Genomic DNA, 19438 nt, shown 5'->3' with positions numbered 1-19438 from the left:
GACTTGAAAGTCTCCTTCTATTTAGTACAATAAAATTGGAATAGGAGATGGGCATTTTCAGAGGCGGGAGGACAGCTAGGGAAGAAAGGGTTGGCCCTTCTCTCCAAAGATGCAGCCCCCAAAATTGCCCCTTCCTCATTGCGATGAGACTTGGAAAAAAAGGTCTTCTATTGGATCCAGTAAAGTATTTTTTTAAAAATGGTTTTATTGCAGGGGGGCAGGTATAAAAGCTGGTAGGGTATGACCTTTGTAGAGATTACACCTGTCTAGGAAGATCTCACACACTTCAATTGTGCTTTACTTTTTCCAAGCCTAATTGCTGGTGTGAGGAGTGGGTTTGCAGTGTGGTCACAGGATGCAAGCGTGGCCGCAGTGCAGTTGTAGGGCAGAAAGGGCAAAGGTAAACACCACCTAGTTCATTTACCGTATTTTTTGCTCTATAAGTCTCACTTTTTCCCCTCCTAAAAAGTAAGGGGAAATGTGTGCGCGTCTTGTGGAGCAAATGCAGGCTGTGCAGCTATCCCAGAAGCCAGAACAGCAAGAGGGATTGCTGCTTTCACTGCGCACTGATCCCTCTTGCCGTTCTGGCTTCTGAGATTCGGAATATTTTTTTTCTTGTTTTCCTCCCCCAAAAACTAGGTTCATCTTATGGTCTGGTGCGTCTTATAGAGTGAAAGATATGGTACTTTGAAACCCTGTGCTATGAAAATAACCAGGGAACAGCAGACGAGAAACTTCCTGGAAAGAGGAATTATTCTATTCGCTCTTTCGAAGATTTTTCTCACTCCTCGATTCATTTCTTCTCACTGAACGCATTCGGCTCGTACGTATGCTGCCATGTCAACCCTACAAAAAAGCAAGGAGGCAAAGGGAAAGGGAGCATTTGGGTTCCTCACCTTCAGAGATTCCGTTTGCGAACCAAGACCCTTGGTACATAGCTCCATGACGGAATAAGAGCAAAAGGTGTCTCTCACTTTGTACTGACTCACAGCCAGAAGCCAGAGAGCAGGCGTGGTCTCCAATTCTGAGGGAGGAATCAAAATAGACTGGTGTCCTGAATAAACGCTGCAAAGATATAAGATTTGTTAAACGCACGACTGGAAATCTGTACCAAAAGACCAGAAGATGGTATATGCTGAAAAGGAAAGCTGTTTTGTTGTAGCCTCAAGAGACACACAGAAGTACATCCCATAGGGCAGAAATCAAAATGACTATATATATATATATATATATATTTGCTTTCGTAGATTTTCACGGGTACAGGAATGCAGGTTTTGGTGTCCTCGGGTGTCTTCCCGTGTAAAAGTTGGGGTGTCTAGGCGACGTTTCGACGAGGTCTCACTCGTCATCTTCAGGCTGGTGCTTTCGGCTTCTTGTTACTGGAACAGAGCAGGATCTCAGTGTTTGAGTTCCTATAAATACTGTTGAGGGGGTGTGGTGTATAGCCTCCAATGTTCTGGGCAGAGAGGAAGTTCCCAGGCTAGTGTGCCTTTTCTTCTTTTGTTCCTTAATTACTTGAGGGATATCTTGAGTGATTTCTTGAGTGATATCCTGAGTACCACTTAGGTGGGTCATTAGGTGTGGATTAGTTGCTAAAGTCTTTGTGTCTTGACCTCTTGAACTTTGTGAAGAGTTTTTCTGAGAAGATGGCTGTACTGCACTTAGTTGTGCTCTGGCTTGGCTTCGTGTATAGAAAACAATGGCATGGCCCTACTTCCTTATATCAAGGGCACTACAGATAAAATTAGCAAAATCCTCCATAAACACAATATCAAAACAGCCTTTTGCACCAACCAAAAAATAGCCAATATCCTCAGAAACCCCAAGGATAAAATCCAGTTGGAAAACCAAGGGGTCTATGAAATACCCTGCAAAGTCTGCCCAGCCACGTACATTGGACAAACAAACAGACGAATAAATGCACGTATCGCAGAACACAAGAATGCCGTCAAAAAAGAAGAAAAAACTTCCTCTCTTTTCCAACACATGAAAGAAACAGGACACGAAATTAATTTTGCAGATTCCAAATTGCTCTTTAACATGGAACATCACCACAAGAGAATAATCATGGAAGCCATCGAGATAGAGAAACACCCTCACAACATGAACAAGCGTGACGACACATCCCGCTTGCCAGACATCTGGAAATTAGCCCTCCCCACAAAAACTGACACCAGATCCAGAGGCACACAGAACGCTATCACCAATCAACCACACCAGACCCAAACCCAGACCCTCTCCACAGATAAATTACAGACACCATCCAGTAGCCAAACCATGGTGGCACCTCCGGATGCTGCACCCCCCTGCAATCCCTACACAGATCTGGCTGACACAGGCCACAAAACCACAGCTCGCCCCTATACACGAAGCCAAGCCAGAGCACAACTAAGTGCAGTACAGCCATCTTCTCAGAAAAACTCTTCACAAAGTTCAAGAGGTCAAGACACAAAGACTTTAGCAACTAATCCACACCTAATGACCCACCTAAGTGGTACTCAGGATATCACTCAAGAAATCACTCAAGATATCCCTCAAGTAATTAAGGAACAAAAGAAGAAAAGGCACACTAGCCTGGGAACTTCCTCTCTGCCCAGAACATTGGAGGCTATACACCACACCCCCTCAACAGTATTTATAGGAACTCAAACACTGAGATCCTGCTCTGTTCCAGTAACAAGAAGCCGAAAGCACCAGCCTGAAGATGACGAGTGAGACCTCGTCGAAACGTCGCTTAGACACCCCAACTTTTACACGGGAAGACACCCGAGGACACCAAAACCTGCATATATATATATATATATATATATATATATATATATATATATATATGGGGTGCTTTAAATTTGCTTTTGTGGAGGTCAATCTCTGTCAATAGCAGAAAGGGTGATTTCAAGAGGGCGTGAGGATGCAAGCTTGTCTGTGGTGATTTGCCGATGCCATCAACGCCACCTACTTACTCCCTGTTGAAATAGCCTCCCTGTGAGTTGACTCAGCCCTTGCACCCCAGACAGGCACAATGCGTGAACAGGGAATTCTCAACACAAGTATAGCCCTAAGATAGTTCAAGTTAGTAGAGCATTAGATTCTTTATCTCAGGGTTTTTGATTCGAGGCCCACCTTGGGCAATAGATTCCTGGACTAGACGGCCCTCATGGTCCCTTCTGATTCTAATTTTCTTTTTTTTTTGTCCCTTGCCTCAATTTCAGCAAGAGAGCTTATCAAAGGAAAAGGTGCTGACAACAGTGGAAATAAATTATTACAAATATTTATATCCTGCTCCTCAGTCCCAAGACCATCAGAGCAGTTTGCAGATTAACACATAAACAACAGCATCAGTAAGTTAAAACAGCAACAGCAGCAGCAAAGTCTCAAAATGTAATAAGTAACACTTAAAGCATTAAAGTAGATCTGAAATAGATAACATCAAAAGGCCCAGGCAAATGAAAATGTCTTCACCTGGAGCCCAAAAAGCCATCTGAGTTGGTACCAGATGAGTCTTTTTGGAAAGAGCATTCCATAGCTGGGGTACTACAACAGACATTTTAGACAGTCCAAAAACAACAACAACCAAAACTCAGTATCTACTTGAAGTAAATGATTAAGAGACAAGCTGCAAAGAAAATATTAGGGTAGTGTGAAATCACACCACAATAAATTCCAACAACACATGTTCAGCACAAACAGCTAAAAGGGGAAAAAAACGCAAGTATCCATGAACTCACGTTGGCCTGACAACTATTGCTGTGCTCAGAATGCATCAATCTTTGACAACGATCCCCAGGAAACCCTGCTGGAGCGTGCGGCCAATTGTTAGGAATCTGGAGATGACGATGATTATTATTATTATAAAGGTCTATTGCTCTGCTTTGCAAGGTTGCGTTTCATTATTATTTTATACCCTTTAGGACATAAAATAAAAACAAAAGCAAAACTTTGCAAAACCATGCAATATACTCGAAACTTACCAACGGGCTGACTCCATGCTCCAAGCAGGTTTTCCTTAGTGGTTTGGAAGTCTCAGAATGCTGCATTCTGGGACATCACAGTGGAGTAGGCCAACGCAACTTCATAGCATCTACAACAGGATAGGCAGTTAGTTTTTGGCTGATTGTGCCCAGATTGTAACCCCCAGGTAGGTGGGGATTCAATCACTTTTTACTCTGCGGCACCTGCGACTGATGGCACTGACATCAAAGTCATAATCAGGTTAATCAGATGAGCTCAAGTTTGTATTATACCTTTGCATATGCAGAAGGAAAGCACTGCATGTTATCTCCAATATTTGGAGTTCAGAATTCATTACCAACACACATAAGACTTATGAACAATCCTAGCCAACAAGCAGGAGGCAGCAGCTAACACACCTCTTGCATTCTCTCTGTGTTAAAAGTCAGAGTAGTAGTTCCCTTATAGATTTTCTCTTCCGCAAAGCGGTAGCCTTTGATGCTGCACTTTCCAGAGAGGTCAGATGGAAATGAGATGCAGCGTCCTGGATTCTCTTGTCATGAGCTACATGAGGCTTCAATGCGTGATGTGCCAAATTTTGGCCCAGTTAAGTTGCAAATGTTTTGAGGTATGAGGCAAAAACACCTCCTGAAGACAGGCACCTGAATTTAGGGAATTTTCATCTTACTACAAATATGAGTCAGCTGAGAGTTTTTCCATTTCTTTTATATGAATGGCACATTCTCCCTTTCACACTGAAAGCAACTGGTTGAAATGTATGAGGCAGTAAAAACCAGGTAGGTTCTAAAATCAAAATTTCCAAGCGCGATAATCTCTCCAATAACAAATCAGGCTTTCTCTTTTATTCTCTTCCTATGCTTCACAAAGGTGGGATTTTTTCACCTACCACTAAAGCATCCAATATATCACATATTCTCCTTTTTTATATAAATAGAGCACATTCCTTGGTGGAAAACTGAGTTGAACAGGTAAGTTTTCAACAATAACAAAAGTACAGCAGCAAAGTATTTAGGTGCAATAAACAAAATGCACCTAAATGTTTGATTGTTTTCAACTGGCATGCTGGGGAATACGAACATATGACTTCAGCAGGGCCTAGATTCCATTAAAGATATAATGAATGGATGCAACATTATGTCCTATGAAGAAATTGCAAGAGCTATGGGCATTGTAATACCTCTCTTTCAGTATTTTCAGATGAGAGAAGCCATAACTGCATTACTCAGGAAATATTCAAGGGAGGCAGGCAAGCAAATGTGAAGCATTATGATCGGACACTAAGAATAAGGGATTAACAGGGAAATCATATAATATGATTCTGGAGTTGGCAAACAAACCAGATATATTTATGAGGAAATGGCAAAGGGACAGAAACCGAGGAGTGACTATTAATGAGTCAAAATAAATGGCAGAGATCTTGCACAATTTGATTTCAGCAGATGTGAAAGGAAAATTTTTAACCCCACAAAGACTGAGGCAGATATATCTAGGAACTGAGGATAAATGTTAGAGATGCAGATATTTGGAGGCAAATTTCATTTATATAGTCTGGTGATCTCCAGTAATATATGCTTTTGGGGCAACAAATAATTAATGAAATGACAGGGTATTTCTTACCCCTGGAACGCAAAATTCTACTTCTAGGTTATTTAAAGCATCCAGCATTAGATGTTTGACAGTGGCTAACCTACTGACAGCTGCAAACATCTGCATTGCAAAGATCTGGAAACAGAACACTGCTCCAACAATAGCAGAGAAGTTTGATGGAGTTCGGACTATCATAGTAATGATATCGTTCTGTTCCATTTGGAACAATTTTATGTAGGCTATAATTACAATGACTTTATCTGGTTTCATAATTGCATTTTCTATTGCTGTAATCTGCCCTGAGGCTTACGGTGAAGGCTGGGTAACAAATCTTGGGTGATATTCAACTAAGTTTTATTGAAAGTAGATTTACTGAAACTAATGAACATGATTAAGTTAGGTCCATTAATTTCAGTAGGTCTACTTAATAGTAAAACTAAGTTGAATACCACCCCTTATCAATAAATAAAACTGACGTATTGTTGAAGAGCCAATATTGGACAACCAAACATGTTTATGGAGAAACAGTCTACTTTTTTTTTAACGTACTGGATTAACAGATAATATCTAACTATATCATACTTTCTCCCTACTTTAAATTCATACTGTATGTACAAATTATGTACAAGATAGGAACACAAGATCTCTAGCTTTGCAAGATCCCTATCTAATTATGAATACAACCCTACTGGCAAAGTATTACATAAACAGGCCCAGGAGAAGGCTTTCTCATAGATTCATTCTCCAAGTGTGGACTCTTGTGGAGATATTTTTTTTTTAATTACGTGAGGAGACAAGAAGAAGAAGAAGAAGAAGAAGAAGAAGAAGAAGAAGAAGAAGAAGAAGAGAGGAGGAGGAGTTTGGATTTGATATCCCGCCTTTCACTCCCTTTAAGCAGTCTCAAAGTGGCTAACATTCTTCTTTCCCTTCCTCCCCCACAACAAACACTCTGTGAGGTGAGTGGGGCTGAGAGACTTCAGAGAAGTGTGACTGGCCCAAGGCCACCCAGTAGCTGCAAGTGGAGGAGCGGAGATGCGAACCCAGTTTCCCAGATTACGAGACTACCGCTCTTAACCACTACACCACACTGGCTTTTGTCATGGATCTAGACCTCTTCCATCACACATAAGGATCTAATTGCCACGCTGTTTACTAGTGGCCATTTAAAGATTGCCACCCACTGGAAAGACAACAAAGGAACATCTCTGTCTGGATGACAAAGTAAAGTTTGGGATTTGGCTTTTTCCGAGCACCTAAGGCAACACAGAAGGGTTGTTAGAGGTCAAACTAAACACAATCCTTTTGCTAAGGTATGTTTCCCATATATCAACTGTGCAAGTAGAAGTGGTGTTAATGCAAGACCTCCAGCCGCTCGTGGTTATTTATGGAGATGCTATGTCATGGATAGCTGAAGCCTTGATGATGCATTCGATGATTCAGTTATTTGACAGTGTCCCTGCTCAACTTTTCTTTTTGTGAGTGATTGATCTAAGTGTGATCGATGCTGTTTTTACTACAAATTGATTTGATATTCAGTATAAAAAAAGGAACTGAGCATGTTCAGTGGCCCCAGAATGCTGACTGAGTGATGGGCAGGGGAGCAAAACCAAGAAATGGGAGGGTGAATATAATCATGTATCTTGGGAAAGCGTATGGCTATAACACTGAAAAGGAGCATTCTACACTGCAACACTTGGTTGCAGGTCCCCCTTGGTTCATTTCCATTGTTGAAGGTCCCATTTGTTCCCATTAAAAAAATACAATGGTGCTTCTTTAGGTTTTGGCTTTAACGTCTACATTTAGTGCAGGCTGCATGCTCCAGGATGGGCTTGTCGTCAAATTCGCTTCTAGCAGTATCCATCCATTCTTTTATTGATGATTTGTACATCTAGCCTGCCCTTCACCAAAACAAGCACAATGCCCTTCTCTGAAACACACACTGGTCACATCATCTGGGGGCTGGTCCCTTCTCTCTCGTCTCTCTTACACACACATCGATATAGCAGCAACATTTTTGTTTGGTGATACTTGAAGGCTCCAGAAGAGAAACTTACCTACAGAGGCACCAAAGGACAAACCCAAGTCCACAGTAAGGGTCCAAACAGATTGCAACTTCTCTGGAAGGATAAAGCTCACACTGCAGCTTAATAGAACGACAGAAGGCACTAGTGGCTGCATGAGACATCTGGAAGAAGGTAACAGGGCAGTAATTAAGATGATGAACGGCATCGTTCCAGAGGTTTGTTTCTGAACCACTGCCAGACCTTAAGACGGTAATAGGATGGGTAAAAATAAGCATCAGTTTACATCCCACCCGCAAAAACACATGCAGAATCATTTATAGATAATGAAAATTAATGTGTTTCCCAAGGAGTATATTCAATCAACTAAGTAAAGAAAAGGAAGGGAGTGTGACTCATCAGTGCCTTTGATTTCTAGGTTATCTTCAGGAAGGCTGGAAATTATGTGCAGCACTGAAGAGAAAATGGGCTACATCTTTCAACTGAGCAAGGGTGAGGGGGTGCGGAATGCCAGAAGGGCACAGCCATAGTTCAGTGGGAAGAGCACATGCTTTGGCACTCAGGAAGCCCCAGGTTAGTTCCCCAGAAAGAATGAAGAGTTAGCGGATCTGGGAGAGCCCTTGGGAGATCACCATTCAATTGGAGGAGGCATCAGCAGACCAAAGGGGCTTACAGCCGATTAGCAACAGAATGGAATAAATCCAGATTCAGAAACTGCCTCTTCTTTTACATTCTCTGCACTGTATTCTGTTGCTTTAACAGTACTATTCTTCAACCTGTCTCACTTATGGTACTAGAAAGCTCCGTGATGGGAGGAAAATGCTCCCAGTGACAGAACATGACAAGGTAAGGGAGAGCGGAGGATATCATTCCCCATTTTCTCATATGTTCTTCACTCCCCAGTATTGTTTATGTGCAACAACGCATCAGAAAATAGGCTTGTCCCATTGCATATAGTCTGGCCTGGAGCTGCGATGCCCCCTGTGATGCTAGGAAGGTGTGCAAGAAAGAGTTGCCTTTGGACTTGGCACCTGTTGCAGACTGCATGCAGACAACTTGGGCTGCCTTGGTACATATATCTTCTTTTCACTTGTAAATACCGTATTTTTCGCTCTATAGGACGCACTTTTTCCCCTCCAAAAATGAAGGGGAAATGTGTGTGCGTCCTATAGAGCAAATGCAGGCTCCTTGGCTTCAGCGATAGCAACGCGAAGCCTCCGAAGCGCAGAGGGAGCACTCCCTCTGCACTCCGGAGGCTTCGCGTTGCTTTTGCTGAAGCCTAGAGAGTGAGAGGGGTCGGTGCGCACCCCTCTCTGGAGGCTTCAGAGATAGCCGCCTGAAACCTGCAGAGCGCAGTGCGAGTTCCTGCTGCGCTCTGCAGGTTCCTTTCGCTGAAGCCAGGAGAGCAAGACTCTCCTGGCTTCAGCAAAGAGGGAGAGCTGCGCAACGCCCCTTCAGCCAAGCGGGAGGAGAAATGGAAGGGGCTCTGTTTCTCCTGCCACTTCACTGAAGGGGCGCTGAGCAGAGAGTAGGAGATGTTTTTTTTCTTGTTCTCCCCCTCTAAAACAAGGTGCGTCCTATGGTCGGGTGCGTTCTATAGAGCGAAAAATACGGCACATGGGTCCAGGGTGCAGCACCTGCCCTGTCCACTTTTGGACCAGCTCTCCTTATCCACACCACTACATTATTCCACCCATACTTCCCACCCCGGCTCGCACACCGTGTTTCACATTCGCTTTGGGGAGCGCCGTCCCTACCTTCACCCCTGCTAGCATTCCAGTTGTGGATACACTGAAATCGAGATAAGCCAGCATGTCGGGGTTAGAAGGTTTGTAGATCTGAGGAGGCCGCTTCTTTGGCAAATCATCTGGGGGAGAAAAAGGAAGGCATGATTCCCACAGCGCCTGCAAAACGCAGTCGAAATACTTAGAAACAAGAGGGGCCTCAGAGGACAGCACGTACCTGTGTCTAAGATGGGGGGCCACGTTCTGACATCCACCGCTGCTGCTGCCTCTCGCGACCGCAACAATTTACATATTAATTGTGTCGTCATTAAGCAGGCAGAGCGACTCACCTGTAGGTTTCAGCAAAAGAAAAGGGGGGGGGGAGAAGAAGAGATATAACATCAAAATCACCTCACATGAAAATGGTTATAGGACCACCGTTTCACATAACCGGATAGTACAGTGGTACCTCGGGTTAAGTACTTAATTCATTCCAGAGGTCCGTTCTTAACCTGAAACTGTTCTTAACCTGAAGCACCACTTTAGCTAATGGGGCCTCCTGTTGCTGCCGCGCCGTCAGAGCACGATTTCTGTTCTCATCCTGAAGCAAAGTTCTTAACCTGAAGCACTATTTCTGGGTTGGCGGAGTCTGTAACCTGAAGCGTATGTAACCCGAAGCGTATGTAACCCGAGGTATCACTGTATTTAAAGCTTCCTACTAGCTTGCTTCTTCAATTACAATGGCAGAACAGTCACACGGAAAAAGGAAAACCTTACGCAAAATAAGGGATAATAAAATTATGCACATTTCCACCCACACACATTGTCATTTTTGGGATTATAATAACCATGCATCCTCACAAGAGCTCTGTCAGGTAGGTTAAGATCAGGCTTCCTCAACCTCAGCGCTCCAGATGTTTTGAGACTACAGTTCCCATCATCCCTGACCACTGGTCCTGCTAGCTAGGGATCATGGGAGTTGTAGGTCAAAAACATCTGGAGAAAGCCTGGTCAAGAGGAAAGAACAACAGGAGAAAACTCAGCTGGGAAATCACAAAAGGAGGAGGCCAGGCCACAGAGTTGGCCTTAGTCATGTGTACCATTTTACTGTTTTGCCTTTTGTAACTCTTTGCTTTGTTTTTCAGTATTTTGAATTGTAAAATTCCTTTTCATGCCTTGGCAAAATAATTATTATAATAAATTATAATTACTTAATAATAATAGTTTTATTCAATGTTATTATAAATGCAGAAAACATGACCAAAAAATGACTGAGTGAGGATTTGAAGCCATCTCAGACTGGTTATAGCAGACACCTGGACCATGGTTTGTGCTTCTTGAGAAGCTTTCCTCCCCATCCCACCCAACTTTTGAAACTAAAAAAAGGGTGTCTGTATACATTATATATAACCCCTCCCCAAAAAATCCATAGTCATGCCTGGAAATCACTGGATCCAAGACACAAAAATATTAAATAAGCATTTTGACTAGTCAGCTGACCTCCACAATCATCTTGACCGTAGGCAATGTTGTTGCAATGTTCTGGGGGTGTGGAGGTCGAACTGTTATTGGCACACAGCCTGCGTACAAACACCCGTAAAATGCGGCAATCAGGTCTATACCTGCATGACGGAGGAGTAGGAGAAAGAGAACAAGGAGAAGGAGAAGAAGAATCTGATTATGACGTTCACGTTTGAAGGTGCGGGTAGATGCAAAAGTGAAAGTAATTTACCCATCATAAATACTATGTTGAAACAACATCAATGAGCCTATATTAACAGTGGAGAGTCCTCAGAAAATCTGCATCTTTCCTGTTTCAGTGTTTCTTAAGCTTCACCAATCGTTTTGATCTGAGCTGCTCTTTTTAAAGACAATACACTCTGAAGCCTTCACGGATGCCATCAAACAGCTAATTAAAATTAGAGCAGATTTTAAGATAATTCTCTGAATTTCCCTGCTATCTGAAATTATGTTGTCCCATGACCTGGCACCAGCTTTGATATCACTTTGGTGCCAAGCAAAGAGTTTTTGGTTTCAGCAAGCAGTCCAGCATATAGTGTAAGCTGCTTTTAACTATGGTTTTATCCATTGTGCTGAATTTTATTCATCTGTTTGGATAAACAGAGAGTTGTTCTGTAATCCAGTGTTTCCCAACCTTGTGCCTCCAGATGTTTTTGGACTACAATTCCCATCATCCCTTGCCACTGGTCTTGCTAGTCAGGGATGATGGGTGTTGTAGTTCAAAAACAGCTGGAGGCACAAGGTTGGGAAACACTGCGTAATCTTTGTATGTTTATACACTGAATTTTATACGTGCCCTGAGAGTTTTGTTCTGAAGAGCAGTACAGACATCTTCTAAATGAATAAAAATAATGTCCAAAATAATTTGTTGAACATTGCAAGAACACAATCCTTTTCTTGCATGCTATTGCACTCCAGGATCCCCAATAAAATAAAACAACTTTTAAAAACAAAAGCACACACATCTGAAGAACATCAGAGAATCATGGGCTCAGATAATACTTTGCAACATCTCATGGAAGTAAGACTTTGAATAACTATTTTTTAACAACCATTACTGGCGTCTTAGTGAGGGGCTTTGAGGCTGCTATCCTGCACCAACTTATCTGGGAGCAAGCCCTACTGAAGCCATTACAACTTCCAAGTACACATATATATGAGATACATTCACAGTTAACTGTGAAAGGACTGTAGGTGATATCTATTGTGAGTAACACTGCTTTGACTTCAATGGGTCTGATCTCACTATGACTCACATTGTTTCTCATCCTGTGTGTACTCATTTGGCCCCATTTAGCAGACTGCTGATGTAACTATTTTTTTAGTTGAGGGATAAATTCAGCTCGCTCTCACCTCATATTTTGGAGCATATGAGGCTGCTGTAGTTTGTTCTTCAACAGCACTATTATCATGTAGAGATTTCTGAAGGTGGTGGTAGGTTTCAACAACAGCCCAATTTAGGCTGTGGTTTTAAGGGTACATGTTTAATTGAAATCAATTGCTGCAGTCCAGATAAAAGTCAGGCATGCCAAAGCTTCATAAAGAGCAGTGGGGAAAATTGATCATGACTCCACTAAAGCCCTATAAATTAAATGCACGTGTTTGTAGCCTTTCAGTCAGCATATCAACTAATTTTTGCATCTCTACTTACAAAGATTCTTAAAATCGCCGCTGAAAACACATTTTTTGTTCTTTACCTGGTGGGTAGACCAAAGCAACATGGTCGCCATCTTGTAAGTGTCCCCTTTCCATCAACATAACGGCTATCTTTTCAGCTCGTTTATGTAGCTGAACACATGTTAGAGAGTTTGCTATTGTGCCCTGTATTGGGAAAGAAGCAGAGAGATTGAAGTTTTTCTTTCCTTTTCTTTTTAAAAGCACAGTGACGAAAACCAAGTGTTTAACACCACACACCACTGCTACAAGTTGAGCCCAAACCCAGTTCAAGATCTGGGCCTACTATGTGATGACTACATGGAAGAAGCTTTTCAGCTGCCTTCCTCATAGAATCATAAAATTGTGGAATTGGAAGGGATCACGAGAGTCCAACCCCTCGCCATGCAGGAATCCTGCCCACAGTTGTCCCTTGGTGGACTCGAACCACCAACCTTCTGGTTAACAGCCAGGCGCACTGACCTAAGAACAGGCATCTCCAAACTCGGCCCTCCAGATGTTCTGGGACTACAGTTCCCACCATCCCTGACCACTGGTCCTGTTAGCTAGGGATGATGGGAGATGTAGTCACAAAACATCTGGATGGCCGAGTTTGGGGGTGCCTGCCTAAGAGCTACACCAGGAGGGAGGCATCCCTATGGGGCCTCCATTAGACCTTAGGTGCTGATACATTTGTGCAGTACTGTCCAGGACCACCAGAAATCACATGAAAACATAGCTCCTGTAGATCCTGGCATCCTAGCTAGGACCCACGAGAACTACATTTTCCCCTGGTCACTGGCAGCCAGAGATATGCACAACAGCATCTAGGGCCTATTGATTGCTTCCCCAAGAACCAAAGAAGCGCTGGAAAAGGAATGGGGCAGTGGAGAAGGCTTTAGGGCAATATTAGACTCTTAATGACATTGTAATAAACATGATGGGACCTCAATCATAGAATGGGCTCAGGTTAAAAACAGTATGGGATTCATTTTGAGAAGAAAGTAGTTTAAATGGAGCCTTCCAAATCACTCATCAGAATCAGCTTAACATCAAGACAGAGGCAGCAATGCTTTCTACCTGAATGCAGTTCATGCCTGCATATTAATGCAGCAATCCTGAAAAATAAAAAAAAGCCTGCTTAAAAGGGGTGTTCCTGGAAGTTCATTAGCTTGGACATTGGAACGAACCCAGCTAGCAACATAATGGCTTCAGGAGAGGGTTGAATGGGGACAAAAGAGGGAGCTTGCGTTGAAAGTGTTTGTCTTCACCAAACTTATTAGTGAAGGAACAGGGCAGCAATCCCCCACACTGTGTGGGAACTGCTGGCACATCACATAAAATTTTACAAGAATGAAGGGCTTCTGGGAATCTCAACCACCCACCCACAAAGAGACTCAGTTGGGAGGCAAGGCTGACACCACAATCCAATAGATTGGCATATATGGTAAAGCCAGGGCCAAGACATTTGGGTTGGCCTTCATTTTCGGGCCAAACTGAAAATACGTAGCCTCCCCAGGGGCAGGTTCTTGCACCCATCTTCATGCTACATCTGTGAAAAGAAGCATGGGATCAGAAGGAGATCTCCTGCTCCTCTGTTCAACTGGTCCTAAGAGTGATCCACAGGACTAAGTTGACATGCCTGTATGCTTATACCTAGCAAAGCAAATCTCACTGAACCCTGGGAGTGAGGCCATCTTTTGCCTCCTCTTCTCTACGGCCAGAGCCTGGAACTCTTCTCAGAATGGCTTTGGGGCAAGGAAGCCACAAGTGAGATTATTGGACACTGTCTGCATGGAAGACACTGGGCTCTTCTCTCTTTCAGAATGAGAGGGTGGTTGTGTGGGTGAAGGGGGTGGGGAGAGAGAGAGAGAATACTATATGGAATCATAATAAATTCACGGAATACAGTGAGATGCCTCACCATGTGCTTTGCTCTGCTCACTTAAGCAATCCATGCCTTTTGAGTTGTTTCTGGACCTAAGGTAAAGGTAAATGGACCCCTGACCATTAGGTCCAGTCGCGGACGACTCTGGGGTTGCGGAGCTCATCTCGCTTTATTGGCTGAGGGAGCCGGCATACAGCATCCAGGACATGTGGCCAGCATGACTAAGCCACTTCTGGAGAACCAGAGCAGCACACGGAAACGCTGTTTACCTTCCCGCCGGAGTGGTACCTATTTATCTACTTGCACTTTGACGTGCTTTCGAACTGCTAGGTTGGCAGGAGCAGGGCCGAGCAACGGGAGCTCACCCCGTCGCAGGTATTCGAACCGCTAACCTTCTGATCGGCAAGTCCTAGGCTCTGTGGTTTAACCCACAGCCACCCGCATCCCGTTTCTGGACCTACTTCCTATTATTCCACCCCCACATTGCTCCAAATTCCCTACCATGTGTGGATACCACAAAGACCACTTGGGGGACCTCATATATCAATATTTATTGTTAATAGTACTTCCCAGCACCTTACAGAGTTCAAGAGGCTGTTTAAGAGACTGTGCCCATGCCCCACAAGCCAAATTCAAGAAAGGGAAACTGGAGGAAGGGTGCTGAAGTGGAACCACGAGCCTCAGATTGCTTCAAGTTACACATATAAAACTGCTCCCTCCCTGCCAGCCTCGTGGCACAAAAAATGATTGGATTCAGTAAATGGGCAGCTAGGGAATTCTCCACCCAATTCAAGCAAGAGGAAGAGCCTGTACTTGTGGCATCTGTGTTTCACATTTTAAATGGAAACCACAGTTTCCAGTCCCCATCACAACTGAGAGCTTCTACAGGCAATAAAAAAGTATTCAAATTAAATGTCCAAAGAACGAAACCAAAAAACTATCAGAAGGAATGTCACACGTTTTGAAGCACCTGAAGCTATTATTTTCCTCAAATTTCTAAACGTAAACACACATCCTCCCAACTGTTGAAGAAACTAATTCTTATTCATAATCCACATCTCTCTCTCTCTCTCTCTCTCTCTCTCTCTCTCTCTCTCTCAGCTCCAGAATTTATTTAACTATCTGCCTCAAAAAGATAAGTGTTCACCGCATAATAGAATGGTGGCATGCTCCATTATCATGCATCGACTGCTTTTATGTACTGAAATGGCTTAATCATACAGACTAGATGGAATGTTTATGGGGGGGGGGAAACCCAACTGAAGATAAGTTGCAAATGAAGGATTTGGTGCTATTCATGATCGTCACATCATCACCTGAGAAGATGATAATTGCACAGTTAATAAAGTTAATGGATCTCAGGGTGATCTGGCTACCTCTGAACAGTTGTGGGTATTTATTTATTTTTCAAAGGCAGGCCTAGAGTGTAGCAAAGGCAGAATGTGATGAGCTCAAGCATGGTCTCTTATTGGCACAATGCACTGATTTCCCCCCAACAGCTTTTGCACTGAAACCTAAGGAAACAAGCAGCTCCACCTAATAGGCAGGCTGACAGCAGTAGAAGGGCAGGGGATGGTGCAAAGAGAAAGCAACCATTATTATATTCTAGCCTATACAATCCATGCACAAACTTCCCATGGTGGAAGTAAGATTAGCAAAGGCATTCTAAGTGAAAGCTCCACAGTGACAAAACCGCATTCCCAAGAACACTTTCAGAAGTTTGAAGTTTTTTTGCAAGTATTATAAATGTTTTTTTCTGCTTGGGGTACAAGTCTATTTTAGGCAATTTTATTGGGATTTGTTGTTTTAAGGCTTTAAAGGGAATTGTTTTGTGCCCGAAGCCCCTGCCCAAAAGATACCCCCGTAATGTAAATAAAACCCAGATATCCTTACCCTACAATTTAGCAGTGTGTAAAGCACATGGTCAGGAGTCGTTTGCGCTCTCCATTGTAAGACTTCTGAGAGAAACAGGAACTATGTGCAGGAGGAAGACAACATCAGAGAGGAGAGGTAAGAAGCATAATACTCTACTGAACATTTTAAAAAGCATTTTTAAAGAGCTGCCCCTTCCCCTCTTGGACACTGCTGCCAGTTTTACACATGCATATATCATTGTGGAGGAATAAACTTAATACTTTTGGGAATGGAAAACTGAAAAGGCAGGATATAAGTATTTTAAAGCCAAGAATTTAAAATAAACTGCTGTACTACATCTTGTTCATCAATCAACATAGCAATGCTCTATTGTCTTAAGATGCTTAAAATCGTTTAAGACTGTGAGATACGCCTGCAAGGGTTATAGGAACAGGAAACAATATATCCAAGAGATATATTCAATGAACATTTATAGGAATTATTGGGGCAACTTTAAAATTGAATACTATTCATAACAATTATCACGTCAGCCATAAACACACACACACACACACACACACAGTTTATCAAAGACAAAAAATATGCATTTCAGAATCAAGTCTGCAAGTGCTATAAAGTGATAGCCACATCTGGTTTCTGTATCACATACTGGCAATGAAATATAGGCCTGTTCACACAACCATCAGTTCAATGAAACCTGGCTTTTAGAATTTATTCATTTATTTGAAGCATTTCTAGCCTGCTTTTCCAGCATGTGTTCAGAGCAAATTGCAACCTTACTACGAGATCTGGAAATGACAATAAAAAAACTTCTATTCCAGCTTTGAGTTTGCCCGCATGTGTCCAGTAAACGCTGCACGTATCGTACAACAACAATGCCATTCTGTGAAGCCCCACAACCTATAAGGAAGGTTATCTGCTTTACCTTTCTGGCTTGATCGTTATCTTCTATTTGACCCAAATCTCTGCCGCTTGCCTGAGCAATTCTTTTTCCAGAGACGAGATTCCCCACCATCACAGAGGCGGGGCCAATTTCTATAGAAAGATTTTTACAGTACAATAAAACAACAACAACATGCAAGTACTACAATGCAAAATTCAAACCGCTCTATGCTGCAACACAGTACGCGCTAAAACTTGCTAAATGTGCTAAGTATCTCCTACTTTAGATGCAAATGTTCAGCACACAACAGAATAGGTTCCCTTTGTGGGCTGGTTTCCCCATGATATTACTATACAACCATAATAGACAAGAATGACTGACAAGCATTTTCATGAAGTGACACACATAAACCTAGATGACAACAGAACAAGAACATAAAAACATTTCTACCCCTGAAGAAGACGTCAACCAATATGGCTAAGGTGAGGCCAGAACCTTGACTCTTCTAACCTGGATACGTTAATAAGAAAATATAGCTTCCCGTCTACAGAATTTCGATGACTCGCAGAGGTGGAGGAAAGTTAGAGAAGCTTTACAAAAGAAAAAGAAGAACTCATGACAGGCAAGGAGACATCATTGACCAGTGAGTTTTTACCTCTAGTTATCATTCTCAGCTAATCTCCCTAGAGCTGGAGGAACAGGGAAGATTAGATGAACCAAGATAACAGACAATAAAAAGCCTACTGCCCAGCAGCATCTCCTTCCTTCTCATCAAGGCGAGCCTTTCCAGATTTCCACTACTGCTGGGAGGCTCAACAAACACCACAGCCTAACGACGTTTTTGAGTAGCAAGCGAAACGTGCAGCAAGTTCACAGAGGAGCATCAACAGTTTGCATCTTCAGTTGGATCAGAGTAATTTTCTGCAATACCTATGTACTAAAGTCGGCGTCTCAACGACTAATGAACATATCATTGTAGACAGTACTGAACTAGATGGAGCACTGATCTGGCCCAGTAGAAAGGCAGCTTCCTATGTTCCTAAAGTATCCAGTAAGCCTATTATTTATGGAGCCATTGAGCTTACCTGGCTGTTTTTGTCTTGGTTTAGGCAGGTTTGTTACACAGGTGTGTGGACACATCAACACATTACAGGGATGCAGTGCTCCTTCGAGGAAAAGCTGCTTCGTTTCGGATAAATGGATTCCACCTAGAGGAGTCTTTGGGAGTGTGTTTGCTGGTACCAGGGCTAGGCAGTAAACTCCCACTTGATGAATACTGTCTATAGCCTAGAAACGTTAAAAAAGGGAATTTAATGCAAGGTCAGATGTGCGAGGAGGAGCTGTAAAAAGCTATTTGGAAATTCCCTACCCTCTAAAACAGGCATGTCCAGCTCCCAAGAGACTGCGATCTACTCCCAGTATAAAAATACTGGCTGTGATCTACCCACTGTCATTACCAGGAGTTGTTGAGTTTTTTAATGGAAGGATTACCCAAAGTTGTTGAGCTCTTTTAAGGGGAGGGATAAGGAACACCCAGGAGATCACTACGATCAACCTGAGACACCCACGCAATCAACCAGTAGATCGCGATTAACCTGCTGGACATGCCTGCTTGAAAGCAATAATGTCTTGTGAATCCAATAATGTACTGTGAATTCAAGGTAGAAGTATAAAAAGTCTGAGACTGTCAAGATTACTCAGTTGGTGATCTCAAATAAGCAAACTCAGAGACACAAAACATGTTAAATGTTCCATGGCTCCTTAGTCACTGTGCACATCAGCTGTGCACTACAAGCCAAGACAAATTATACCCATGAAAGAGAAAGAGAAGAACATGTTCCTGTCTAAGTCTTACTAGCTCACTGTTTGTATATGAAAACGGTAGAAGAAGATCCTGGATGAACTATTCGCTCTCCGTCATGAACATCCAGGTCAAAAGTATGCTGATTATGGAATACAACGAGCTTCTTCAAAACTGCCCAGAATCTCAAAACATACTGGTTGTCCTCACAATAACAAATGTGACCTTGCTCTTACCAGCACACATATTCAAAGTATTATAGCTTTAGACAACACCAAGGAGCACAATATGGTCTATACTATAAAGCAAGAGAGCCTTTGTGTCCCAACACTGACAAATATGCAATAAACTCATGGATTCCACCAGAGTGTCATTGTAATGACCCAAAAGTCTAGCAGGGATCAAGGTTCAGAGTCTGAGGTTGCAGGCGCCTCCAGCTATGGAATCAAACCAGGTCCAGAGCTTCAAGCCTGCTCCTGGAGATTGGAAGACCACTGTGTCTGGGGCTGATAGACA

The 19438-nt window shown here is 42.8% G+C and overlaps 1 protein-coding gene across 6 annotated transcripts in view; it reads right to left on the bottom strand.

Annotated features, from left to right (window-relative positions):
• The window catches only part of DIP2C (disco interacting protein 2 homolog C), a 294798-nt gene that overhangs the window by 26557 nt on the left and 248803 nt on the right, over positions 1 to 19438 (bottom strand). For all 6 annotated transcript variants that reach the window (XM_081931454.1, XM_081931455.1, XM_081931456.1 and 3 more), the window contains 9 exons: positions 18207 to 18408; positions 17164 to 17273; positions 16257 to 16337; positions 12520 to 12643; positions 10802 to 10923; positions 9540 to 9651; positions 9335 to 9444; positions 7611 to 7741; positions 897 to 1065 (listed from right to left, as the gene is read on the bottom strand). In XM_081931454.1, the coding sequence (XP_081787580.1) occupies positions 897 to 1065; positions 7611 to 7741; positions 9335 to 9444; positions 9540 to 9651; positions 10802 to 10923; positions 12520 to 12643; positions 16257 to 16337; positions 17164 to 17273; positions 18207 to 18408 (1161 nt within the window). The remainder of the gene's footprint in view (positions 1 to 896; positions 1066 to 7610; positions 7742 to 9334; positions 9445 to 9539; positions 9652 to 10801; positions 10924 to 12519; positions 12644 to 16256; positions 16338 to 17163; positions 17274 to 18206; positions 18409 to 19438) is intronic.

Source organism: Podarcis melisellensis, assembly GCF_964234715.1.
Source record: "Podarcis melisellensis genome assembly, chromosome: 12".
In the NCBI taxonomy this organism is placed as follows: Eukaryota; Metazoa; Chordata; class Lepidosauria; order Squamata; family Lacertidae; genus Podarcis; species Podarcis melisellensis.
Note: the sequence above shows the minus strand (reverse complement) of the source record. Positions and strands in the feature narration are given on the sequence as shown.